Source organism: Accipiter gentilis, unplaced genomic scaffold, assembly GCF_929443795.1.
Source record: "Accipiter gentilis unplaced genomic scaffold, bAccGen1.1, whole genome shotgun sequence".
Classification (NCBI taxonomy): Eukaryota; Metazoa; Chordata; class Aves; order Accipitriformes; family Accipitridae; genus Astur; species Astur gentilis.
This window is the reverse complement of record NW_026060914.1, coordinates 52,891-80,090: the sequence shown is the minus strand read 5'-3', so window position 1 is coordinate 80,090 and position 27,200 is coordinate 52,891. Positions and strand designations below refer to the sequence as shown.

The 27,200-nt window shown below is 44.3% G+C and overlaps 1 protein-coding gene and 1 long non-coding RNA gene across 10 annotated transcripts in view; both read right to left on the bottom strand.

Moving 5' to 3' along the window:
• Positions 1-26,779, bottom strand: part of LOC126037102 (uncharacterized) — a 191,037-nt gene extending 164,258 nt beyond the window's left edge. For 7 of the 9 annotated variants that reach the window (XR_007505498.1, XR_007505500.1, XR_007505499.1 and 4 more), the window contains exons 1-4: positions 26,634-26,779; positions 26,291-26,335; positions 21,215-21,327; positions 20,774-20,885 (exon numbers count right to left, since the gene is read on the bottom strand). Coding sequence is in view for 5 of the 9 variants with exons in the window: in XM_049797317.1 (XP_049653274.1) it covers positions 20,774-20,885; positions 21,215-21,327; positions 26,291-26,335; positions 26,634-26,641 (278 nt within the window). In the remaining 4 variants the exon portion in view is untranslated. Of the gene's footprint in view, positions 1-19,251; positions 19,575-19,902; positions 20,016-20,332; positions 20,445-20,773; positions 20,886-21,214; positions 21,354-26,290; positions 26,336-26,633 lie in introns of those variants that run through there. The other 2 variants (XM_049797316.1, XR_007505501.1) reach the window with 2 other exon arrangements.
• Positions 2,834-5,396, bottom strand: LOC126037105 (uncharacterized). Its single transcript, XR_007505510.1, has 3 exons — positions 5,290-5,396; positions 4,009-4,062; positions 2,834-2,939 (listed from the first exon to the last, which is right to left on the bottom strand). It is a non-coding gene; the product is annotated as an uncharacterized LOC126037105 (long non-coding RNA).
• Positions 26,780-27,200: the final 421 nt, after the last annotated feature.

The window sequence follows — 27,200 nt, the reverse complement described above, 5'->3', positions numbered from 1 at the left end:
AAGTGATGCTCTTTAGTAGAGGCACTAGCAGTCAGCACAATATAATGTCTAGAAGAAAAGAAAAAGTAACATTCTAGCTCAGGACTTGATATTCCTTCAAATGAAACCAAAACGGCCTTAAATGTATAGAAAATGACTTCCAGACAAGACACATTATATCCTGCAGGCAGCACAGTATTAACTGAAGAAAAACTGATTACATCCTTCATAATCGTGTTCTGCTGCATTCTAAGTATCAGAGCTGGTATTTTTGTTAATAAAAACAGTGTCAGTGGCAAAACACAAACAGTTTTTCTATCTTCCCTATACTTATCCTTACCAAAATTCCTATGACTACCTCCAGCTTCTGAAAAACAAACATATCAATGCCATCTTGTATTTCGACTGCAAGCTAAAAGTCACTATGCTAACCAGTACGGCAATCATTTCAAGTTCAGGTAACAGATTTCATACATACTTGTATTTCTGAAAAAAGTCCAGTGGTTCAAAGAGCTTTGACCAGCCTGATTTTCCTTGGAGAATCTCATTCGTAACTGCAAGACCTACAATTAAGGTTGAAAACCTTACTACCATTTTGTTTTTAAGACTAGCAGAGCGTGATAGAAACTTTACAAGAGAAAGGTTTTGAACAGTAATTGACAGATCAAAAAGCAGGAATTCCCTTGACACAATACACGCCTACTACAACAGTTCATTGTAAAACTGCTCCCTTGTTGCCTGCAACAGGTAGACTTCCCAGAGAACTCTTCTGCCTAAAAGGGCACAACACCGCACGGAATATAACCAAGTCAGGTAATGTGGTTTCATATTGCAAGAATGACACCTTTTAAGCAGTTAATAAGCATGGAAAGAACTTTACCATGTCTGAACTCCTCCACCATTACCGCTCGCGTTGATGTAGATACGTTGTACGTAGAGTTCTGCTGCGGATAGGCTGGGGTGATGATAGGCATTACGAGGTATCGGTCTGATGGGTTCACCTGTGATGTTAAAACAATTGTGCTCAGCACCAGCAGCTTAGCTTAGAAGAAAGGTTCAAGGCTTCCAAATTCCATGTCTACATACCCTGGGGTCCCATACTGCTAAGTTAAGATTGCTCTCTTCCTGTTGTTTCAGCAATACAGGTCTTGGCCACTCCCTAAACAAGAAAAGCCAGGCACTGACTCTGCCATGTAATTCAGGGTAGGACTGAATGGTGTTGGTCTAAATCTTATATAAAGAACCACCTCAGAAAGTGTTACTGCTTTACGCAAATCAAAATAGTCATCAATAGCTCTTACCATTCTGAAAAAACCAAGAAGAACTTGTTCACCAGAGTAGAAGCCAAAGCGTTTGGATAGAGTTGACACGTTCTCGCTACTAGCACAGCACAGGAAACCCCACCAAGAAATCCCAGCACGTTGGAGTAAATGCCACGTCCTACAATGCAGACATTGTCGTTGCCCTGTAGTCTTCCCATGCCCAAGTATAGTCCTTCAAATTTACAGCACCACCTTCACAATCTATAGAATACCTAGCACCCTTCAGCCTCCAAGTCAGTTATTTTTGCAGTGCAACGAGGCCAAAACTGTTGGTCCTTACAGCGATGCGAAAAAGAATCGTTACCACACCACTTCCCAAAATACCGCTACTCTGAAATTTGCCTGCACTGCTACAGCTACTGCTTCGCTCCAACTTCCCTTGAGAAGAAGGTTCTGCCATTCTTCTAGCACTTGCTCTAGTCACATGCGCAAACGGTATTTTCTTATTCCTTATCTATCAAGCTTTTATACTTCACTGGGCATTTTTTATCCTTTCTAGTCAGGTTCCTGGTAAGCAGTGCAGCACCTTGTCTTGTAGGCACTCCCCTCATCTCCCCACTCCACCCCCATTAAAAAAAACCACAGAATCTACCCCACAGACAGTCCTTGAATCTAAACTAAAACACAGGTTTTGAACTAAAACCTGATATTTAAACAGCTATCCAAAGATGAAGGACTTCTAGTGCCATTGTTTTTTCAGCACGAGGTGCCTCTGGAAAGTTTAAAGATCACAAACAATCACATTACTCACGTTTTGCCCACAGTTTAATTGCACGGAGCGTGAGCCGGAAGGTCTCTTTATTTGGCACTAGGTGCAGGATTTCGTCAGTAACTCTGCAGCCTGTAAGAAAAAACAGTTGAAGTACAGCACTTCCTGGTAACAGGTACGAGTCAGTTCTGTGCTGTACTGGATCAATAGCTTACAGTTTCTCCTGCAAGTCTATGAAAACAAGTTTGCATTACTTGCTTTGTATTACCTTAAAAATCAGAGGTTACACATAATCTTACAGGCACATAACATAACAAATTAGAGGTTACACATTCCGTATCACCTCAGGTAACTGGTACCCTCAACAGCTTTTTCATACTTTAGACTACAGCCAACAATTGTCAGTAAGGCCCTTCGACAGGATTCCGAAAGCTAGGTTTCTTTCGACAGCCAGGAACAATTAAACCAGTCAGCGTTAAACAGTGAGCAACTTCGGCTTCAGGTATTTTAAATATCCTTTTTTTTTTAATGAACTACCACACAATCTTCTCTATCAAGTGCTCTACCTATTCACCTGAAGCAGTTTCTGTAGCAAACTGGAACACCACCCCCCCCCCAATCGAAGAAACATGAAACACAGGTCTATCTAAACACACAACTTGAAACAGCTGAATTTAAGCCCACTCGCCACCTCCTCAGATCTCAAGTATACAGGGGATCAGTTTCTGCATCCTGTACAGAAACTTGGGGTGTGTAACGTGCATTCCATACCAACTTTAGTAACATTTTCTTGTTAAAGATGTGCAAATATGCTTACCATTTAAGCTCCGTATACATCTTATATCCAGGCTTCTGAGACACGAGTTGTCTCTGAGATCAAGATTATCAGCAACAATTGGCACAGACAGTCTTGCAAACACGAGATCAATCTTAAGAGGCAAAAAGTGCCAACCGTTAGAATGCCCCGCAGTTTGCAAACAGCACACTGGTGGGGGACAGTTACTCAAGTCTAAAAAGAGTGGTTAACATCTGTATTTAGAATTATGTGACTATAGATACATCTCCCAAGAGATTTACTTGCCAGAAGACTCAATACAATTTCTAGAAGTTCCCAATTTTATTTACAAAGCCTTCACTGCATCACCCCTTTCTTTTTAAGCTAGGGAAAGGAAGAGGGCATTTTAAGTTGGAAAAGATTACTCTAGACTTAGAGTTTCAGTTAAAAGGGAACTTAAAATTATTCACAGAATTAAGACTTAAGTTCAGTCACCTCAACTATACTTCAGCAAAGGAGAGAGCATTTCCTTTATGCAGTAAGCCCTTTTGATCCTGAAGTATCTGCTTTTTAGTACAGTCTGAGGCAAGAAGATTATCCTGTGAAAGTCTGTACCAGATGAAGGCCACAAAAAGGTCACTGAATAAATCTCTTTGTGATAGTGATACCAAGCAGTAACTTGCTTAGGGACTACAGCAGGCAGGTCTTGATTCATTGTATAGGATGTATTCAAGATAGCTGGATTCCTGCAGCTGACAGACCCAGGCGGGAGTCAAATGAGTACTTTCACTTTCCATTTTCCAGATTGTTTGTCCCATGACCACTTCATTTTGGATGTGCAGCAAAACATTTAGTCTGCTCACACGATTCGTACAGTGAACTACACTGTACACATCCCTCTGTAGATACCTAGCTTGGCAGAGCTAAGAAGACTGAGCAAGGAGACCGCCTCTGCTCCCACTCTGCATGATCCTAGGGATAAATGCTATTCAAGCAGGCTACCCTGGTCTACAGCACAGGCCTAGAAAAAGATGTCCCTGATGCTCCCATGCCTGCTAGGCTCCCTAGGGGCTTATTTTCCTATAAGCTCCCATTCTACTGCAATGTCTTCTCCTGGGATACTTTGCGGTCCAAAATAGCACAGTCACAGCTCCCTGGAAAAGTTATCCTATTCCAAAGCAAGAAAAAATTTACTCACTTAAAAAAAACCAAAAAATGCTTACCTCAATGCCATCAAACTCAAACTTGACAACTGGTACATATGCATCTTCAACTGCCTGGAAAGGAGAGGATAACTGTGTAAGAAAACATGGCTTGCTACTTTAATGTTTCTCCTGAACTACGATCAAATGCAGAATTTACACTGCTAACTACTCAGTATAAAGACTGAGTTGCTTCCAAACCAGAAGAATTGTTCATAAGCTGCAAGCGGTATAGCACTAAGACGGTATAATACTAGCTTTAACAAGTTATTTAGCCAAGAGATCCGGAGGCTGATCACGTATTGTAATGAACAAACAGTGCACAATGAGCCATCAGTATCAGAGGTTGTAAGGTACTTACCTTGGTGGTGAGGAAGAAAAGCAAGACATTTCTGTAGCTATCTTACTCCTGGTTAACATCCAGAGAAATCGAGAACATTCTGTCCGCGTTTGACAGCGCGCACTAGCCTCCTGTATTTTTATTTTCTACCATGCCTGAGATGCTATCAGCTACCTTATGGGACAGTTTTCAATTTTGTAGCCCACTCGTCAGAACTGTGCCACAGCCCACTGACCCTGTCTTCGGTCACCTAAACAAAGGCTCATTAGCTATGCACGTGAAGTCTTTCAAAATGTCTGCACAAGGAAGACCAGCCTGAGAGAAACACTTCTCAGGAGTTCGGTTCTATATGCAAAGTACACAGCATATGCACCGGAGGGTCATTTTACAAGGCAGTTTTGTACATTCACAGCACAGCTCCTATTGACTTTATGCAAAGCTGACTGTGCATCTCTTCTACAAAGTCTCGGGCTGAGTAGCCAGAGAAGAACAGGACCAGAGAAGAATGAATTAGAGGTCCTAAAGTACACCCAAGGAACACCATGGCAAAGGTACTGACAGAAACCTTTCCACATCACATTCAACTTCCTTAGCTCTCAGGCTGCCCCTTCCTCTACCTGCATGCAGTTACTTTCTTGCCAAGCCCCTTACTACAGCTAGGATGAAAGCAAGGCTCCTAGGCACAACCTTGCTTTTTGATACTATAGCCCACTCATTCCCAAACCATGGGTAGGAGAGAAGTGAACCACAGAGATTCGGATCGGACATACAGTCACTGGGGAAGGGAACCAAAAGCTTGACTTCCACACTTTCATGCTGCGTAGACAGTATTTTAGAAGGGGCTCAGAAACAAGGCCCTTTTTAATTTTGGTTTGTAAGACAATCACTACCAATAGGAGTCTTTAACAGGAATATTCTTATTGTCAGAGTTGCACAATCTATCAAGGAGAGAGCTTGCTTACTCTTAGGTTTTTTATTTCCTCCTGACGTTTCAGTTTTTCAAAGAACGACTGAAAGAAATCCGATCTTTCTACATGTCTAGGAGCAACACAAGCCACGTCTATGTCAGCACCTGCAAAGAGATGCCATTTGTTCTGTTACTGTTGGAAGACACTTTCAAACATTACAACTATGACCAGACACCAAAAGTTTACCTTTAGTGTGTACTCCAAGCCTGTAAGAACCAAATGTAAATATTTTGCCACCAACATTTGCTACTACTGAAGGGGGAAGATTCTGTGGGTAGAAGAGAAAGAGTTTTCTGGAGAACAGAAGATACACGTTGACCTACGTGCAAGTTTAACTAGCATAGAAGTTACTTAGAAAGACTACAGCAGCCTCCATAAACAATGTCTTCTCCCTCCCATACTGAGTTGTTAGTCTAATAGACTGATTCTGTTTTTCTGAAGGGAGTCCTGGCAACTCACAAACAACAACAACAACAAAAAAGGTAGGTAATGTAGCAGTCGCTTCATCAGTTTAAACAAAGACCTATTATCAGTCTTCCCTGCAGCAGACCCACATAAATGAACACCATCTAAGAGCCATACCAAAGGCAAGTCTAGAGTAATAATTTCAAACTAGATTGAGTGCTGTAGGCTGTCTGGGGCAAGTTTACTGCCCTGTTACCATCTGTCTCCCCCCACAATGTCTTGTTTCAGCTTTGTTAACCGCTACAAGTCAACTGACAGAGCCACTTCACAAACTTATTCAGTGCCCCAAGGACTTGAAGGTCTTCATCTAAAGGATCTTTTATACATTATTTCAATGGCTCTTACTACAGATCTCCTTGATACTTAAGAAGGAAGTTAAATGTTGAACTTTAGCATAAATCCTAGTAGTATCGCCTTTGAAAGAAACTAAAAGGCTTCAGCTGTTTTGATAAGAACCTATCAAAAAACCTTACCTGGCTCTCACCAAGTTCTGAAATCCATTCTTTGACCAAGTTATTCAGTCTGCCAAGAACGACCAGCCTGTAAAGAAAACTCATGTTAAGTTTGCCCTAAAAAAACCCCAGGACATTAACAAATTTTACAGTCTTGTTATACCTGTGATTCAGTTCTTCCTCCTCTTCAAATACCCCCAATGCTTTCATCGCTTCAAGCAGCTTCTGAGTATGAATGGAATCTCTATCCGTAGGAGGAGCCAAGCTAATTGCAGAAGTCATTCCATAGTGCCTTGGAGGCTGGTTCTGCAGCCTAGGAGTACTGGGGGAGAAAATAAAATACCGAAGACTCCACAAAAGAGAAAAACAAAACCCAACAAAACAACAACCACCACCTTACTGCAAAACACCCTTCCACTTACAGGTTTCCAAATCAGCTTCTGCCCTTTTGCCCAGCATTAATATAAATGAGGGAAGAAAGATCCTGCTTATGGTTTTTAGATAACTTGACCTAACTTAGAAGCAACTTCTTTAAAAATCACTTGTGGATATAAGAAAAGATCCAAGTTGCTACTATCTGAAGACAGCTTATTTGCATTGCGCTAGACAGTTGGAACTGATCGCCAGGAAATGAAAAGGTTTGAAATCCACTAAGGGCGACACTATGTACAGCACAAGTTTTTTTGGACCCATTTCAGTTTCACAGCACTTTTGACTTAAGGTTATTCCCATCAGCTTCCCGATCACATTAAACAAGACAATTTAACACTGGCTTCTTTTAGTTCAATGTATTGGCTGTGCTTCTACTGATTCTGAAAGGACATTAGAGTTGATTGCAGAGCAGGGACAAAGTGGTCTGTTAAACAGAGTTGTTGCAGTAAATTCAGCATTACCTTGGTTTTGTCTATGGAAGAGGATGAAGGAAAACATCAACCAATCTGCAGCTAACGTTGCTAGCAGAGCCTTGTGCTCTTAACACAGCGTTCCACTTTTATAGCTCAGAGGCTTAGCTCTACATACATCTGGTTTAATCTAAATCCAAGAGATGTACATCAGCACGCAGAGCAGCACAAGTTAAGCTCTGCTTGTAGAAGGTGCTCAAATCTGCTTTCGCTAGCTCACTGCCCAGTCAGGCAGAGCATTACCAGCTGAAACCAGGAGAGAGAAAGGAGGGGCACCGGAGGTAAGAACTGTACTTAATGGATCAAGGGTCTCTACAGAAACACTAGTAGCAAAAGGGGGACACCCATTAAAAAGGTCTCTACAACTCATCATGCTTGTCAAAGAGTCCATATCCAGACCCTAAGGCTACAGGGATTAATGATGGCATTATTCAAACCGGCTATTTTCCTACTTCACAAATGGATGGCTTCAAATCTGAGCTGGGTTAGTCAAGAGACGCTTAGAACTATTTAAGGTATCTGACCCACTTTGGCTGGAATGGGATGAGGAAATGCTCAAAGGACAGCCTCAACACTTGATTTTAAAAAGATAGCTTATTACAACTCCTGATTTCTAATTGTTGCCTTTACTCTGCCACTGAGGGAAGATGGATTTCTCTCTCGCAGAGTAGCTTTGTCCAACTACAGACGTAGCTTTTAGTCACCTAGTGGGCTCCCCCACCCCCCTTCTCTATGAGCTCATTTTTCAAACTTTTTTTTCTAGGCGTTTTCCAAAAAGCTGGCGGGGGTGGGGGGGTGGTATTAGGACTGTAGTCCTATGAACTACTCTCCCCAGTCAGAACGGCTGTTTACTTTCAAGTGTAACTAGGCCCTGACCTAATTTGCCTTGCCTTCTTTATAGGCATGTCAACTTCCACTTCATAAGTCAAAATATTCCTAATAAGTATTTTCCTTCTTATGATACCATTTTCATAACAAATACAGAAGGAAAGCCAATGAAGCGGGAGTGTAGTGGCAAGCACTTCTTGTTCTGAACTGAAGCCTTTTTCTCCCTGCTCTCTGTTCATTTGAGACTACACTCATTTCTTGACCCTCCTACTTGCCTTCCACATCCTCACCCCCAACACTTCCCTCAGTCTGCTCTCCTCAGACTCAGCTTTGCGACTGTGGATGGAGGCTGCCCAGGCTTAAAAGAGACTCCCATCTCGCATGTGCCCACACTTCTTCACGCTTCTGATCTGCAACGTACTGCACAGATAGTAACTCATCTTCTCCCAAACTTCTTTCATCTTCTTCCACGTACGCTTCCTACATAGTTGCCTCACCATGATGTATTTGGCCTGCTCTTGTCCCCGACTTGTTATTCTCCTGCTTACTTGATTGGAGATTTTAGACAATCTGTGGGATGGATCCTGGGGTTTGTTTTGATTTATCTTAAGATTTTATAAACACAGGGCACCCTTACAATCTACCTATCTAGAACACATATATACTAAAAGGAAGGACTGACCTGACCCTGCAGTCACAGATAAAACAGACTCCTCTCTCGCCAACTGAGAGAAAGCAGCTTGGCTATTTGGGCTGACTACATTGAAGACATTCAAAATGGTCATAACAGAGCAGTGTTGACTTTTCCAAGAATTTGCTCAATCAGCATCAACTAAGTTGTTAGAAAAAAAGAATGTGGAGGCTGACTCCTACTGGGAAATCAATTTCTACAGTCCTGTTCAGCCAGGAACCAAAAGGGTGCCTTTCCACTTGATCCTTTAACTGTATTTAATTTTGATAGGTAATTCTGGTTTCCTCAAAAAAGACTTCCTTTGTCAGAGTCCTCTTCTCAATCAGGTGCTGGAGGTTTATTTTAAATAATTTCACTGCAAGCACAGATCCCCTTTGTTAAAGCCAGTTCAAATTAGGCCATTGAAAAATTAACGACCACTTGTATTCTCCACAACTATCTGTGCATACGTACTTCACTATGAATCAGCCGTTGCAGAAGTCAAGTGCTACGGCCTCGTTTAACAGCTTACAAGTAGTAATACATTGAATTTCTATATAATACTTACAGTTCCCAGCCTGGTCTGCCGCCTGCTGAGCCAATTGTACTGCCTCTCCCCGGATGACCTTTTGGAGTGGAGAGAGGAAAAAGCAAAAAATCCCATGCAGTTTATCTGAAGATAATGTTTTGAAAGGAATTCTAAAGTTACAGTTCCTTACCAGTGGTGGGTATTGACTGTCCTTGGGGGCCCAGACGACTTGCTAATGCTGCTTGTCTTCGCACAGGAAGCCGACAGCCCTTGTGAATAAACGCAGACAGTTGGAAAAGAAGCTCTACTACAATATAAGAATCACTGCATATGTTGAAATAAAGCTTACCTTCTCTTCCAACAAACTGCTGACTGACAGAGAGGAAGATGTAGATGGTTCAGCGGCACTCACCAGAACAGCGGGAGGTCTAACAGTCATGGGTGGTGGTGGAGGCGGTGGCGGCTGCTGCTGCTGCTGCTGTTGCTGCTGAATCTGCTGATGGAGCCTTTTTGTGTAGCTAGTTCCATTTTTGAAGTTGTTCACAGCCTAGAGGGAGAAAAGCATTTACAAGAAGCTACGATGGAACTTCAGCAGATATACGAACAGAAGCCTTCACAGAGGAAAATTACTCATGTATTCCGTAAATGCCATCAATCCTCAAAGAAACCAACATACAGATGTATGAACACGTCACATTGAACACTGATACTAATGACTGGTAGCTCAGAGGACCTGTATTTCAAGTACTTCAGCGTTAACGCCAAATGTGAAAGCGAGGCAATCGTGTTCAGTAAGAGCGGGACCCGAATTTGCCAGATCATCTCTAAAGAGTCGTAAGCTTCTGTGACAGCAGCAAACAGTGCATTTGAAAAGTCAATTTAGCCTTATCAAATTACGCCTTGCTTAAGGAGATGTAAATTAATATTTTCTTCCCTTTCCGCTTTTTACAAAGAGCCTTTTCTTACAAGCACTTTATGTAAAAGTCGTCATGTTACCTGGCCTATGCACTTGTTGGGAATTAAAGCATCAGGTGAAACATCTGTCTCCTGACACGTTGGGCATATATGTTCCTCAGATTCCAGTAATGCTGTTCTAATACCTGCATAGAATTAGAATAATCAAAACAGTATTTAGCCAAACTAAGGAAGTTTTAGGGGTTCTCACCAATCATAAAGACATGTCTATGATTAATAGGTGAATATAGTCTTGAACTGAGAGCATGAAGCTATAAATGTTCAATAGTGTAAAAAATTTCTAGTATGCAGCAAATAACTATACAGTTTTGTATTTCACCATTGGAACATCTGCAGATGTAGCATAGGCTGTGTCTTGATGTTGCAGCTAGTCTTTTTCCCCACTATCTAGTACAGCGAGAAGTCCCCAACCTCAAGGTTAATGAACAAAACATGTTTCAAAAAAACCTCATTAATAGGTTCAAAAAACCATTAGGAGGTTCGAGTTCTGAAGGTTTTAACCAACTCTCCCGTGGAGAAGAATGTGGATTAAATGCCTAACTATCCGTTTGTTGCAGACCACTCTAAGTCACCAGAGTCGGCTATATAATTTTGTATGAGACAAAGGGCTGTGGACCAACTAAAAGCATTCAGTGTCTAATACTGTAATCCCCTGCACAGTTAGCCACTCTCCTCATACTCGTCCTTCCGCTTGTAAAGAAGACTTAACTAGATACCTAAAAAGGGGAAAAGGCTTCCTGGCTTTTTTCGCCCTTGATACCAGAAGAGCCCTTTCCCGTCCAGGGTATACTTCAGCATAAAATAGAACTGGTAGCAAAGTAATTTTGTTCCCTCCTCTTTCTGCTTTCAGAAAATCAGATGTGATGTTTAGAATTAACAAACACGGGTGTAACACTTACATTTGTCACAATAACTGTTGCCACAGCAGGGAATAACAGCTGCATCAGTCATTATGTCCTTACAGATGAGACATGACAACTCATCTGGAACGGGAGCATCTGAGGTGGAGGAAGAGGAGGAGGAGGAGGAGGAGGAGGAAGAAGAAGACGGCTCCTCTGGTAAAAAGGGAGGCTTCTCCATCCTTCCTCTAGCATAAGCTTCCCTGGAGGAGGGGTGGGGAAGGAAAAAGAAACGAGTTAAAGATGGGTAGAGGAAAACTTTTCCAAGCTTTGCATTTTCTCAAAGCAAGAGAAGAGATGGAATTCTTCTCGCTCCACATGAGCCTCCTAAAAGGTAGGCGCTTAGTTTAAACTACTTTTCTATAGCCACAACACTAGAAGAGGGAGGGAGGAACAATCTTCCTTCTGCAGAACTCTCCCATTCATTGGAGCAACTAAGAAAGAAGCTCAGACTAGAAAATTAATCTTTTCACAGCTAGAAAGCAGGTGAAATGAATCCCACCTCTCCTTTGCCAGAGGATACATGTAAATTGCAGGCTCAGCATAACGTTAGTCTCCGAGCAATTACATTTTATAAAAGCAAGAAGTCGATGTTACAGCTTCTACAAAAGGAGATCCAGGACGGAAAACCAGAAGTGCTACCACGGTCATTTTAAAAGAGCCACTCCTGTCAGCACACGGCAGTATTTTCTCACTGTATAGCAACAGGAAAACTTCAGCCTGTTTCACACATGGGATTTCAGAAAAGTCAGAGGGGGAGGAAATCTCAGTCCAACAGCCATCTGTTAGACTTGGCAAGAAGCCTTTGAAACATAAAACAGAAGCAAAATGAGCTTTCAGTGACTACGGTTAAATGGCATCAATACTCAACCAGGGACTTAGTGCAATTAAAACACGCAAATATTCAATAGATGGGGCAGAGAGAAATGTCTTGGTTTTGTACAAAATAATAAAAACTGTGAACTGCCATTAAGAAGAGTGGAAAACAGAAACATTTCCACTAATACTGAAAGATATAAAAACATGCACGAGTGTTCACCCAGAAAGACCTATGGATATATTGAATGTCTACGACCTAGGAAAAAGAAAATTTCACACTTCTAATTCCAGCTTCCCCTGGAATTTTGAAGGCCTTTGCAACATTGCCATACAACCTCTGCATTTCACCCCAACAGAAACAATTCTTAATATGAGGATTCATGTATTTGTTACGTAACTGCCAAGGCAAAACAATTAAAAACTAAGTAACACCACAAGTCCCCCACAATCTTACCCCATTTGTCGGGCAGTTCTTTATGTAGTGGCCACGTTTTCCGCAGTGAAAGCAAGTAGATGATGGCGGAGCGGACCCAAGGGTTTCTTCAGGTAACTAAATGGTTTGGGAGAGAAAACCAGAGGTAGGCATGTGTCTCTCTCGTTAAAACAAACATCTCTGCAATTTTTCCACGATCTGCAAAGATCAGATGGGACACAATCAACACTTACTTGACTGGGTCGTATTCGCAGCAGGACCCTATCTTCAAAGCTTTTATTTCACCTTCTTCGGAAGCACTGGCGTCAGCCACACTGGCAGTCTGTTTAACAGGCAATTATTTGACACGCACATTAGAAACACATTTAAGCCCACACAGCCAAAGACAACACCGCTCACCCGACCCTGCAAAGAGCAGCACAACGCTAGCTGAGGTTGCATGAAAACAGGGGCTTGCATAAAATATAGCTGTCCTGAAGATGTTCTGGGGAGTCCTTACGTCATTACAGGGTGTATATGTGCCTGTTAACCTACTTGAAAAGAGCATTCTAGGGCACTCAAAACCTTAGGCTCTCTTTGGGCCTCACATAAAGACTGGTGTAACCAATCCAATTTTCTTCCAAGCAGGCTCTGGCCATGTCCACCAAAAATTACCCTGTCCAGTATTTTTAAGCTGCTTTTTAAGCTCCAGACTAGCTGAACGAGAAGACATCCACTGTACATTTAATTGAGAAAGATGTACGCAAGGATCATTATTTACATTTTTGCAGCATTAAAAGGACACACAGCTTAAAGAGTCGGGGAAGCTGTTTTTTGCTTGTGGAAATTCAGCTTCTAACACAGAAGCATCATTCAACCTTCAGGCGCACAATCTCTCTTACATCCTTCACAGAGCTGATGGGGATAGGCACACCTTGCATCCCTGAATACCTGGGTCTGGGAAAAGGCCTTGTCAGAGCATGCCTTCACAGCCTTAAAAAGGATGAGACATCCAGCAACCATCCTTACCATGTGTATTCTAAGATAAAAAGAAATACTGGCAACACTCTTTATCATGGGGACGAGGAATACAGCTGGAAAACTACTGTAAAAAAAAACATGGAACAGCAACACAGCATTCTGGCTGCAATGTGTGTTACTTCATGACAAATGACATGAAATAAAAACTGATGGTTGGTGGGACTTGTGCATTGTAACATGTAGCTGGGGTAGGTTCAGAATACTTTAACCAGGGAATCCAAAAGCTATTTGAAATGTTGGCATAAATAATTCAGATCGTAACTCAAGAGCAGAGCACAAAAAAATATCTCCTAAGGGAAGACGCATAACCGGCTCTTTCATACGCATGGTATCTCTTTCTGTGGAGGTGAAGCAGGCTGAAAACCACAGAAGACGGCCAGGAAGAGCAGAAAATTTGCTGCAGTAAATACACCAATTGCAAAGCACGTTCTAGCTTGACCTCACACCTATTTTAAAACAAATACTTAAGTGTGTCCAGCGTGTACAGCGTCGGTTTCTCTTTATTGGCTCATATTCCACACTGGATTAGCAGAGGAGAGAAAAAAACCTGCTTGAATATACAAAAAGAAATTTTTTGCACTAATGATCACAGCTATTGCCATCTTCCATACCTGCCTCAGCTCTGACCTCTAAACCCCAGTGCCCTTCTTACACCAGGAACTCAGCCATCTTTTCCAGATGCAGGAGCACGTCCCCACAATCCCCAGGAGACCTGCATCTCTATCAAAAGGCACTTGGAGCTAAAAGATGAATTGGCTGGCACAGGTCTCACCCTGCCCAGCAGCCTGGAGATTTGGGTTCACAAATACAAAACACTTTAAAGCCAAAACACTCTCTCTAGCTGCTACTTTGCTTATTCTTGTTTGAAAGAAATACTTGTCAATTTGAGCATCTTTTCCACATCAATTCAAGCAGATTTGTTTACATTCAAACTTTAAATCAAAAATGTATAAAAACCCAAACTAAAAAAATTGCACCGTGCTCTTCATTTTTACCTAACTTTTTAAGCATCTTTTGCTCAAAATACTTCTGTTTTCATTATAATCCAGTACTATTTCTCGGGAGTTATAGAGCACTTTTTTCACTTGAGTGCAATTTAGTTAGCTTATCTCCTAAAAGTACTTCATTCCTGATGACTTAACAAGACTCACAGTGCAAAATGAGATGCAGCATCTCCCTGTGCAATGCTACGCGCCTTGGGCAGTGGTCCTCCGAAACAGGACAAACAGAGAGTGCCTAAGCTTATCAGGGATGAAGCAAAGAGGAAAAGGCATCTAATTAGACCTACTCAAAGATCCAAGCACGATCTTCAAACACAAACTTTCTTCCGCAACCAAATGTCTAAGACTGACTTTCCTTTCTGTTAAAATCAATCTATCAATCAATGAGAGACTGTACTTGGCTTCAGTAAGGGCTAACAGCAGAGTTGCCAGAGACCTGATGAGGAACACAGGAGACTGGGGTGTGATTCATCTGACTAAACGTGGATGTCTCTAATGTAGACGCCCACGGCCGAGCCAAACTTGGTCCCATTTTTAGGCAACACAGAGTTAAGTCCGTGTAACCAGTGCTTCAAGGGACCGTTTATCTTATCCTAAATAAACATTTATATATTTGGTCAGAAAGACCGCCCATTAGATTCACTGATTTTATTCACTACGTCTCCTTTAAAATAAAACAGGACCTCATGCCAGTCGTGCAGGCAGAGATGATTGCAACTGCGTTACAGATACACTGTTGAGGTCAGACAAATCACAGTCCACCTCTGCTCCATCCAGGTTGGCTCAAGACCGGGAATTCACATCTCCCTCACCTCCAAAACGGCTCCCGTAACCCCCAGAAGAAGGGAAACGGCAGAGTCGCCTGGTAAAGCTCTTCCTATGAGCAATGACACCAGTCGCTGGACCAGAGACAGAGAGCCAGTCCCCACCCACAGCCCACAGCTCCTGAAGGTCACCTAAGGAGATCTGCAGATTCCAACTTTACCTCTTCTCAAGCCCAAACGCCGAGGGATTTATGCCAGAGAGAGGAGCTCCAACGGGATCTTCTGGCTGCGCTGGGTCTGTTGACCCAACTGGGAGGGACCATTCAAAAACTGCCACAGGGACCCCAACATTCTGAAGCATGCGGGGGGGGCTGGGCTATGCAAATGACGGAACCCCCAACAGCTGCTTCCACCCCACTGCCACCCACCTCACAGCACCGACTGCTACAACACACCAAACCTTCGTGGGGTGATGCCCCTCCACGCTCAACTCCAGGACGCAAGCTTTGAGGGTGGCATGGGCTTGAGATGGCATCCTTGCTCCTGGAGGGCGAGATGGGCATGTTCACCCCCCTCCGAAAGAGGGAAAAATAACATCAGAAACTCTCAACCGGACACAACAATAGCTTGAACTCATTGAAACCCGACACAGAAGATGTCTCCATGAACTTCTCCTCCTACTTTTTAACAACCAAAACACATTACTATGCTTTAGTGGTACGCTTCAGTCAACCATGATTAATTGCAAGAAATCACACGAGATCATCTGAACGCCACTGTGAAGGCTGTTTAATGTTTAAGCAAGCTGGGAAGAGATTTTGTCAGCCAGGAGTCCATCAGTTAGCACTTGCATCTTCAAGGGAACCAATTTTTGTAATACAAAACGGGTATTTTTATTCCTAAACCCATTTACTCTCAGCAGGGGAAGGTAATTCACTGTATACTAGCACTCAGCTGTTCACATACACTTCCCCAATTTTAAAAAAAACAAACAACCCAACAAGTTGCACTAAGCAGTATTTCAGATGGAAGGCAAATGTAGGTAATCCTTCCTGAAATAGAGGCAGCTCAAAGCAATTGTCCTCCTGTCCCACAGGGAGCATCCCAATAGAAGACTGAACGCTTTAGGACTGAAGGCCACTTTTTAGAGTACACAGCTTCGTTTATAAGGCCCAAGTACACATTTTTCTGTCCCAAAGCCTTGTTTTGACTGTCCAAATACTCCTTTTCACGTCCCAACCCTTCTTTTTTGTGAACAAATCCTCATTTTGATGGTCCAAAGCTTTATTTATAAACTCCAGAGCCCCATTTCAGGCTCCGCAACCTTGTTTCTAAACTCAAATTTTGAGGCTCCGAACCTCAGTTTTAGGGCCCAATGCCTCATTTTCGGGGTCCAAAGAATCGTTTCCACAATCCACCCCTTCATTTTTAGGGTCCTGAAGCCTCATTGCAGGGGCCCAAATACCCATTTGTAAGGCCCAAGCCTTCCTTTTACAGCACAAACCCCACCGTTAGAGCCCCAAGCCTCATTCTTTACCTTCCAAAACCTCCTCTTCAGGGAAGAGAGCCTCCTTTCCAGGGACCACAGGCTCATTTTTAGGATCCAGTCTGCAACTAGGGAGAGCCCAAGGCCTCATTTTGAGGGTCCAAATATTCAATTGGAGGGCCCAAAGCCTCATTTTAGAGGCCAAGCTCCTCATCTGGGGTGCAAGGCATCTCTTGTTTAACGCACAACCCCTCATTTGGAGCTTCCAAAGACCCATTTCTAGGGCGCAAAGCCCTCGTTTTTGGTACTGAAGCATCCCTTGAAGGCACAAAACCTAATGCAGGGTTCAAAGCCTCAGTTTCATTTCCAAAGCCCCACTCTTAGGGCCCAAACCCTCCACTGGAGGGTCCAAAGGCCTCTTTTAACAGCTGAGGGCCTCCCCTGGAGTGACCCAAGCCCTCTCTTTGGGACCAAAGCCTCATGTCTTAGGGCCCTATCGACACCAATAGGTTCCCCTCCTTTGCAGAGCCCAAAGGGTCACATGTAGCATCTCCCCCACCATTTTTAGTGCCCAAAGCCTCATCTGGAGGGCCAAACTCCTCATTGTTCTGGTCCAAACCATTTGGCCTTTTATGACCCATAGCTGTTCTTTAGGGCCCGCAGTTTCACTTGGAGGGTTTAAACCCTCAGCTTTAAGGCACAAAGCCACGCTTTTAGGCTCCAAAGTTACACTTACAGGGCAGAAAGCCTCGTTTTCCCTTCCCAAAGTCTTAGTTTTGGCTTCCAGAGCCCCATTTCAGGCTCCAAACCCCCATTTTGAGGGTCCACGGGCTCCCTTGCAGTTGGCAAAGTCTCCTTTTTAGAGCCCAAGGCCACTTTTTTAGTTGCCGAACTCCCATTTTCAGTCTCCAAAGCCTCATTTTTAGGATCCAGCCAGTCGTTTTCAGGGTCCAAGCCACATCCTGAGTTTCCAAACCCTCATTTTTATGCTCCAAACCCTTCTCTTAGGGCCCAAAGCCTCATTTTGAAGGCCAGTCCCTTGTTGCGACACAGACAGGACTGTCGGGGGATGCAACGGGTCTACAAAATGCCTGACAGTTCGAGAACAGCGCGACCTTGAGCAGCTTGTAGTGTATCCTTGAAAGTCTGGGAAGATCCGAGAAGAGCGGTACAAAAACAAGATAGCGATAAGAAGAACCGTTACTAACTAAACCAATCATCTACTAACACATACTCTGAAGTAGGGGATAAAAAGGTGTGTTAGAACAATAAAGGAGCCATTTTGCATGATCTGTTACTTGTCGTGTCCGTCTCTACCGCGACACAGGACTACCAACGGGCCTGGGTAGGAACCCCAAGGCCCATCAGGAGGTCGTGAGGGGACGAGAGAATAAACACACAGAACAAGGCGCAGCCTTCAACAGCGCCCACCTATGGGACTCACAGAAGGCATGAGTACAGCTTTACAGAGCTGGACCAGCCCCTCCAATAGCCCAGCCACAAAGCTTTCTAAACAAGGCAGAAACATTGACTCCTTTTCTCGTCCCTACTTAAGATTCCCTGTAGAACTGGGTCTTGGCCTGACCGAGGCTGTAGGAGGGAGGAAGACGAGGGAAAACTTTGCAGGGAAAACACCCAGACACAGTATGGCCTGGCATCAATAAATGTAGGCACAAGCAAGCCCTTGGGAGCAAACTCTTTATTCTCTGCCTGGGGGAGCTGCCTGGGGGCTCTGTGGCCCTGGAGCCGCACACCTCCTCAGGACATCCTCCACAAGGCTCCCAGCTACCGCCCTCTTCAACGACTCGGGCTGCACGGGCTCCTCCGGGAGAAGCTTTAAACGCACTGGTCTGTGCCGTGCTCCTGCCTGGGTAGGGCGCTTGGGACCCGCTGGAGGCATGGGCTCTCTTGGAAACTGGGGGCCCATGGAGGGAAGGGTGTCTGCGGTGCTCCCTGGCCGGAGTATACGCAGAGTTTCCAGTGCAGGCACTGAAGACCTTGCTGTGGCTCCTTGCTGTGCTGAGCCCAACTGAGTTTTTAAGAGTAGAAAAAATCACTGCACCGGCCAGAAAGTGCCTGGAAACTTCATCCCTCTTCATTGCCCATTTCCCATGCGAGCTCCACAACCTGGGAGCAACGCAGCCAATAGAACCTTCGAGAAGCAGACTCACAGCCTGCTGCAGCTGGCCCTGCTCAAGCAGCCGAGGTGGGCTGGATGATCTCTAGAGGTCTCTTTCAGCATCCATTCTGTGCTGCTGTGACTCTGTCTCTATCATGGTTTAACCCCAGCCAGCAACTAAGCACCACCCAGCCGCTCACTCACTCCCCCCCCACCCAGTGGGATGGGGGAGAAAATCCGGAAAAAGAAGTAAAACTCGTGGGTTGAGATAAGCACGGTTTAATAGAACAGAAAGTAAGAAACTAATAATGATAATACTAATAAAATGACAACAGCAATAACAAAAGGATCGGAATGTACAAATGATGCGCAGTGCAATCGCTCACCACCCACCATTCACACCCAGCTAGTCCCCGAGCAGCGATTCCCCCCCCCACTCCCCAGTTCCTATACTAGATGGGATGTCGCATGGTATGGAATACCCTGTTGGCCAGTTTGGGTCAGGTGCCCTGGCTGTGTCCTGTGCCAAGTTCTTGTGCCCCTCCAGCTTTCTCGCTGGCTGGGCATGAGAAGCTGAAAAATCCTTGACTTTATCTAAACACTCCTCGGCAACAACTGCAAACATCAGTGTTATCAAGGTTCTTTGCATACTGAACTCAAAACATAGCACTGTACCAGCTACTAGGAAGACAGTTAACTCTATCCAAGCTGAAACCAGGACACTTTTAACCACTTAACCTTCCGTGACAAATACCCCAAGAGCTCAAGAAGAAAGAGCAGAAAGACAGGAGACAGGTGAAAGCCTAGAGCGCCAGCTAGACGGAATGAAAGACCCTCTTCCTTCTCTAAAGCTTCAGCAAGGCTTCCTTCACCTGCTTGTCTTGGAGTCTTGGGTCGATCCCGGAGAAGAGAGCTTCCTGCAAAAGAGAAGAATCATCTAGGGTAGCCTCATTGGTCAAGTCTGGGGCTGCTACCTGGGATCTCCGGTCCTTATAAGAAAAGGCCAAAAGACGCTAGGAGACGTCTGGAAGGAATCACAGGGGATCCCGGAGGGCACAGGTTCCTCCAAAAAAGAAAAAAACCTCAACGGTAGCTTCCTAGGAGGAGTCTGGGGCTTCAACCTGACCCCTTAGTAGGTAAAGCAGAGGACAGAAGACTGTGGGAGATGCCTGGGAGGAGTCTCAGGTGCCTGTCGGAGTTGAGAGATTTCTCTACAGGAGAACAAAAATGTCTTGAGCTACTTACTTGGAGGAGTCTGGGGCAGGTAGATGGGATCTCCGGTCCCGAACGCAGAGGTCAAAACATTATGGGATGATGCCTGGGAGGAGTCTTGGGTCGATCCCGGAGAAGAGAGCTTCCTGCAAAAGAAAAGAATCATCTAGGGTAGCCTCATTAGTCAAGTCTGGGGCTGCTACCTGGGATCTCCGGTCCTTATAAGAAAAGGCCAAAAGACGCTAGGAGACGTCTGGAAGGAATCACAGGGGATCCCAGAGGGCAGAGGCTCCTCGAAAACAAGAAAAAACGTCAACGGTAGCTTCCTTGGAGGAGTCTGGGGCTTCAACCTGACCCCTTAGGTAGGTAGAAGACTGTGGGAGATGCCTGGGAGGAGTCTCAGGTGCCTGTCGGAGTTGAGAGATTTCTCTACAGGAGAACAAAAATGTCTTGAGCTACTTACTTGGAGGAGTCTGGGGCAGGTAGATGGGATCTCCGGTCCCGAACGCAGAGGTCAAAACGTTCTGGGATGACCCCTGGGAGGAGTCTTGGTCGATCCTGGAGAAGAGAGCTTCCTGCAAAAGAGAAGAATCATCTAGGGTAGCCTCGTTAGTCAAGTCTGGGGCTGCTACCTGGGATCTCCGGTCCTTATAAGAAAAGGCCAAAAGACGCTAGGAGACGTCTGGATGGAATCACAGGGGATCCCGGACGGCAGAGGTTCCTCCAAAAAAGAAAAAAACCTCAACGGTAGCTTCCTTGGAGGAGTCTGGGGCTTCTACCTGACCCCTTAGGTAGGTAAAGCAGAGGACAGAAGACTCTGGGAGATGCCTGGGAGGAGTCTCAGGTGCCTGTCGGAGTTGAGAGATTTCTCTACAGGAGAACAAAAATGTCTCGAGCTACTTACTTGGAGGAGTCTGGGGCAGGTAGATGGGATCTCCGGTCCCGAACGCAGAGGTCAAAACGTTCTGGGATGACCCCTGGGAGGAGTCTTGGTCGATCCTGGAGAAGAGAGCTTCCTGCAAAAGAGAAGAATCATCTAGGGTAGCCTCGTTAGTCAAGTCTGGGGCTGCTACCTGGGATCTCCGGTCCTTATAAGAAAAGGCCAAAAGACGCTAGGAGACGTCTGGATGGAATCACAGGGGATCCCGGACGGCAGAGGTTCCTCCAAAAAAGAAAAAAACCTCAACGGTAGCTTCCTTGGAGGAGTCTGGGGCTTCTACCTGACCCCTTAGGTAGTTAAAGCAGAGGATAGAAGACTGTGGGAGATGCCTGGGAGGAGTCTCAGATGCCTGTCGGAGTTGAGAGATTTCTCTACAGGAGAAGAAAAATGTCTTGAGCTACTTACTTGGAGGAGTCTGGGGCAGGTAGATGGGATCTCCGGTCCCGAACGCAGAGGTCAAAACATTCTGGGATGACGCCTGGGAGGAGTCTTGGGTCGATCCCGGAGAAGAGAGCTTCCTGCAAAAGAGAAGAATCATCTAGGGTAGCATCATTAGACAAGTCTGGGGCTGCTACCTGGGATCTCCGGTCCTTATAAGAAAAGGCCAAAAGATGCTAGGAGACGTCTGCAAGGAATCACAGGGAATCCCGGAGGACAGAGGTTCCCGTGTCCCCAGCGCTGCGATAAACAAAGTGCCTGCTTCTTAACTTCACGTTGGCGTTAAGGAGTTTTATTCTGGATTTCGGTAACGGTTTTGGCGACCCAAATGGGACCTTGCGAGTGAGACTGGACGAGATGGCGTGTCGATCGAGCTCCGGCCGGCACCGAGGTATTCTCGGGGAGAACCGTCACCCTCGACACGCAAAGCTCCTCGCAGCGCTCCCTGGAAAAAAGCTAAGGCGCTGCTTCTTTGGAATTTGTTTGGAAAGCCTGCCCGTGAGGCGCGGCGAAAGCTTCCCAGGGTTGGGGCTTGGAGGGTAGCCGTCTGCAGTGGAAGCCTAGGCGTCTGCCCGTAAGTCATAAGCGAAAGCTATTGCTGGGTTGGACTTTGTGTATTATTTGGGACAGCTGTCGTTTGCATTTGTTTGGTATTTGGTATTTGAATGTATATAAGTATAATGGCATTGGCAAAATTGTTTAAGAATAAGAGTGCAGGAAATAGAACTGCTGATGAAAAGTTACCAGAAACATCACCGCTGGGATGTTTATTGGCACGTTGGGGTGAACTGCAGGAAAAATGGTAAACAAACAGAACTTTGAGTTACAATACTATATTGCAATTACTGTTGTTTTGTAGGAGAGAGAGTAAATGGAATAAAGTGCCATATGTAGATTTGTTCTTTTTAAGTGAACGTATCGGACGGGGACCGGAGGGGAGTCTCCCAGCAGAACCTCTGGTTACAGCTAAACTGGGAGAACAGAAAATTGAATTTGAGTTGACACTAGAGTCACCTTTTCAGTTTTAAATACCTCAGAGGGAGAGTTAAGTTTTGAAGAAATTGGTGGTGTTGGTGCAACAAGCGAACGAGAAACTAGACCCTTCTTTAAATCTTTAACAATGAAATTAGGAAAGCAATGGGTCACTCGGCAGTTTTTGTATGTGCCAAATTCTCCTAAACTCCTGTTAAGGAGAGGTCTATTTGAGAACTTAGAGGCAGAAATTAAATTTAAAAATGGAGAGCTTAAAATTTTAATTCCAGAAACTAAACGTATCGAAGCAGCGGCTTTGTTGTTAACAGGATGTTTACCAAAAGCAGAAGATTATACCGGTCCAAGTGTAATGCTGTCATTCCAGTCGTCTGGACTGGGAAGTTCCCGGTAAATCCAAAAAGCAGAACCTGTGAGAGTTGATTTAAAGCCAGGATCGAATCCGGTAAGAATGAAACAATACCCCCTAAAACCGGAAAGTCGGAAAGAGTTAGTAATGGTAATACAAAAATTTTTAAGATACAAATTGTTAATAGAATGTGAATCCAGATATAACACCCCGATCTTGCCTTTTAAAAGGCTGATGAAAAAGATGATAGATTAGTTCAAGACCTCCTCAGAGCAATAAATCAAATAGTACAAGGTATTCATCCGGTCGTAGCAAATCCTTATACTTTGTTAACAACCCTAACGGAGAAATGAGAATGGTTCACAGTGTTGGACCGAAAAGATGCCTTTTTCTATATTCCCTTGGATCCCAATAGTCAAGAGGTTTTTGCTTTGGAATGGGAAAATCCTGAGACTGGGAGAAAAACACGATATACGTGGACAGTCTTCCCTCAAGGCTTTAAGAATAGTCTTACCATTTTTGGAAATCAATTGGCACGAGAATTAGAGATTTGGAAGAAAGAAAATAATCAAGAAATCTTGCTGAAATATATGGACGATCTGTTAATGGTAGCTGAGACGGAAGAACAATGCACAAAGTTAACTCTTAACTTTTTGAACTTTTTGGGAATCAGTAGATATCGAGTGTCAAAAGAAAAAAACCCAAATAACCCAGAAAGAAGAAACTTAAATTTGAGTTTTAAAATCCTAAAAGGACAGAGACAATTGGGAACTGAGAGAAAAGAGGCAATGTGTCGTCTCCCCGAACCTAAGACTAAAAAAATGAATGACAAGCATTTCCGGGAATGGTCGAGTGGTGTCACCTGTAGATTATAAATTGTGGCTTGCTGGCCTGACCTTTATAGGAGCAGCTCAAAACCTCAAACGACGGATTGGACCGATGCCGAGAAAGCTACCTTCCAAGAATTGAAACAGGCTGTAATAGGGGTGCCAGCCCTAGCGTCTGCCAGATCTCACAAGAGACACTTGAACTTTCTGCTCGTGAAAGAAGAGGTAGAACTCTGGGTATCCTGGCCCAATATTTAGGGCCAAGTGGGCGAGCTGTGGCCTACTTCTCGAAGCGATTGGATAACGTGAGTCTGGGATGCTCTGGTCGTCCGAGAGCCGTCGCTGCAACTGTGCTACTGATCCAGGAAGCTCGTAAGTTCGCCTGAGGAGAAAGGATTACTGTACGTTTCCCATATGATAACTGTTGTGCTAAAACGGAAAGGGGGGCACTGGTTATCCCCTAGCAGAATGCTGAAATACCAAGTGGTGTTGTTGCTGGAACAAGATGATGTTTACCTAAAAACTACTACCGCCGTTAACCCTGTTGCGTTTTCAACAACTGACCGAGTTAAAGGAGAACTGGAACGTGACTGCTTGCAGGCAATCGAAAGAGTTTACTCCAGCTGACTGGATCTCTGAGATGTGCCACTAGAAGAAACAGATTGGGAACTATATGCCGACGGAAGCGGTTCCATCTGTGAAGGAAAACGTTTTATCGAGATAGACAATAACTACTGAGGAGGTACTTGCGTTGCCAACTTTGCCTTCGATGATCTCTGCCCAAAAGGCTGAATTGATAGCTCTTACTCGAGCTCTGGAACTAAGTCAAGGAAAGCGAGTCAACACTTGGACAGACTCAAAGTATGCTTTTGGAGTGGTACGTGCGCATGGAGCGATACGGGGAGAAAGAGGACTGTTATCTGCACCAGGAACCGCCGTTCAGCACGCAGAACAAATACTGAAATTGTTAGAAAGCATTCAAAAACCAACAGCAGTCACGATGATGCACTGTAAAGCACATCCGTTAGGTAAGACCGGTCCTAACGCAGGTAACCGACTGGCTGATAAAGCTGCTGAAGAGGCTGCAGAAAAAGGCATCCTAGCACTAGTTCCAGAGAAAGGTATAAAATTGCCTAAAGAAACTCCAAATTATAATGAAAAAGATGAAGAATTAATTATTAGATTGCAGGCTAACAAAATGAAACAGGATAGGCTGTAACACCGACAGGTCGAATAATAGTCCCACCCACAATAATAAGAGAAAATGCCCCATTGAACATCACAGAGTATACTGGGAAACAGAAAGCGAAATATGACAAAGATTGTTTAAACAATTATAAGTGGATGTGAAATGTATATGTAAAATTATCCCCGAACCAGTAATAAGATCATCTTTGGGATTATTAAATAAGGAAATTTTTTAGAAGAATATTAGCAAATTGATTTTATAGAATTGCCTTGAAAATAAGGATATGTCCTAGTTTTAGTTGATATCTTTACTGGGTGGCCCAAGGCTTTCCCTTGTCGCACCAACAAAGCAAGGGAAGTAGTCAAAGTCTTGCTCAAAGAGATAATACCAAAATATGGGGTGCCTGTAAGAATGTCATCTGACAATGGCCCTCATTTTATAGCAAAGATTATGAGACAAGTTGAGCCAAGTATTATCTATGGATTGAGACTATCACACCCCACATAGACCACAAGCAAGTGTGTGGGCAGAGAGAGAGAGAGAGAGAGAGAATGAACTATATCCTTAAGCAACTGTCGAGTAAAATTTGTCAGGAAACCTCACTCCTCACATGGGTTAAAGCGTTACCCGTGGCTCTATTAAGAATCGGAGTATAGCCAGAAGAGAAAGAAAAGCCAAGTCTTTAGGAAATGTTGTATGAAAGACCATATCAAGAGTCCTGTGTTCTGAGTATCTTGAGTGCCTTTGGAGATATGTTTTTAAAAGGTGTTATGATTTCTTTAAGCAATTCTTTTCAAGAACTTTGTCAGTATGTCTCCACAGCTGGACCCTTAGAACTGGACGTAGCAGCGCATCCCTTCCGACCAGGAGACTGAATATATATAAAATCACCGAGAAGTGGAAAGGACCGTATCGAGTCATTTTAACAACACTTGTAGCAGTAAAGGTCTGGGAGAAGAACCTTGGCTTCATTATTCGAGAATAAAGCAAGCACCCAACAAGAAACTGGAAGTCTAAAGAAACTGTCCCTTTAAAACGGAAAATCTATAAGTAAGTTTCACGTTATCTATTTGGGAAAACAGTTGTGTAAAGTTTATAATGTTGGGGTTGCTATTAGGAATATTGTCGAGGGCAATAATCTTTTTGTGTGTTTAGAGGGTGTATGTGTTTTTTTTGAGGGGTTCTAAACATGAGATAAACAAAATGGAACAATTATTGTTTGAACTATTCATCTTGATATTAACCGGTTTTGTAATTTGAATTAAAAAAAATAATCTAGTTTTGTAACTGATTCAAAGTTTTGTAAAGACACAGAATTTAACCTCGGTAACAGCCTGCCTTTCCGATTCCAAAGTCAGATGAAAATCTAGTTCCGTGGAGAATACTGACATTGAATTTAACCAAAACTTGAGAAAAGAGGTAGAACAACGAGAATCATTTTAGCAGATTAAATTGGATGGATTTAAAAGGCAATTATTTTTTTTAAATTTGAAAGAAGGAATTATAGCGTTGTGAATTATAACGTTACCAAACCATCCACCTCACGGACAAAAGAATTAATTTACTCGCCCTTCAGGAGAAACTTGTACAAGCATCCCTCGGGGCTGTCAGCTGCCAAAACCGTAGAGACAAGTGCAAAAAGGAACTTGGGATCATGTTTAAAATATAAAACGATGTTTAGAACTTACTGGAGTTCCAGGATCCTTGTTAGAGCCACCCAGAGTTGGGACCATCTGTGGAAATTTAGACCGGTTTAGACAACCAGAGAAACATCACACATCCTAAACAGAGCTGTATGAAAGTTTGTACTTGCAGCTAGCTCCTCTGACCCCAAACTCCCAAGACCTTCTCTAGTAGCTAAAGCTCCAAGATGGGGGTGTATTTGTAGAAAGGATAATAATACTTCACATGATCTTTGGTCCCCTCTTAATAACGGGAAAAATTTAGCTTGGAGTTGACAGCATTAAAGGACAGGTGAAAAGTTCAGGCTTAACTGCTTGGGTGACTAGTGATGCTATATGACCCACTCACCTCTTCATGAAGGAGAAAAGCAAATCGTGGTCTTGAGACTTAATAACTCTATCCTCTCTCTGGAAGAAATCTCCCTTGTGGCCTCGCTCGCGGGTGGACCTGGGGAAATTGAAAAGATGATACCTGGCAATCGCCAAGTCTTAGAACTAAAATAAGATGGGTATTAAAATCTGTATTTTGACCCCAGTTAACACCTCTTCCACATCAGATGACTCTTGACATCTGTCACTCAGTCAAGGCAGTGCCTGCTGCTTCACTTCACCTTGGTGGTGAGGGGTTTGGTTGCGGGTTTCGGTACCACAGCTGCGGGCCGGGGCTGGAGGAGCCGCAGGTGCGGGCAGTGAGAGGCTGATGGCGACGCCCCCTCCCTGGCAAGGGGAGGGGCTGCCGGGGGAGGGGCCGCCGGGAGCTCAGGCAGGAGCGGAGCTGAGCAGTGACCGGGCTGCGGCTGCCCCGAGGGAGAAGGTGAGCGGGGCCGGGCGCCCCTCGGAGCGCGAACGTCGGAGGCGGGGGTGCCCCGGGGGCGGTGGGGGTGCCCCGGGGGAGGTGGGGGTGCCGAGGCCGAGG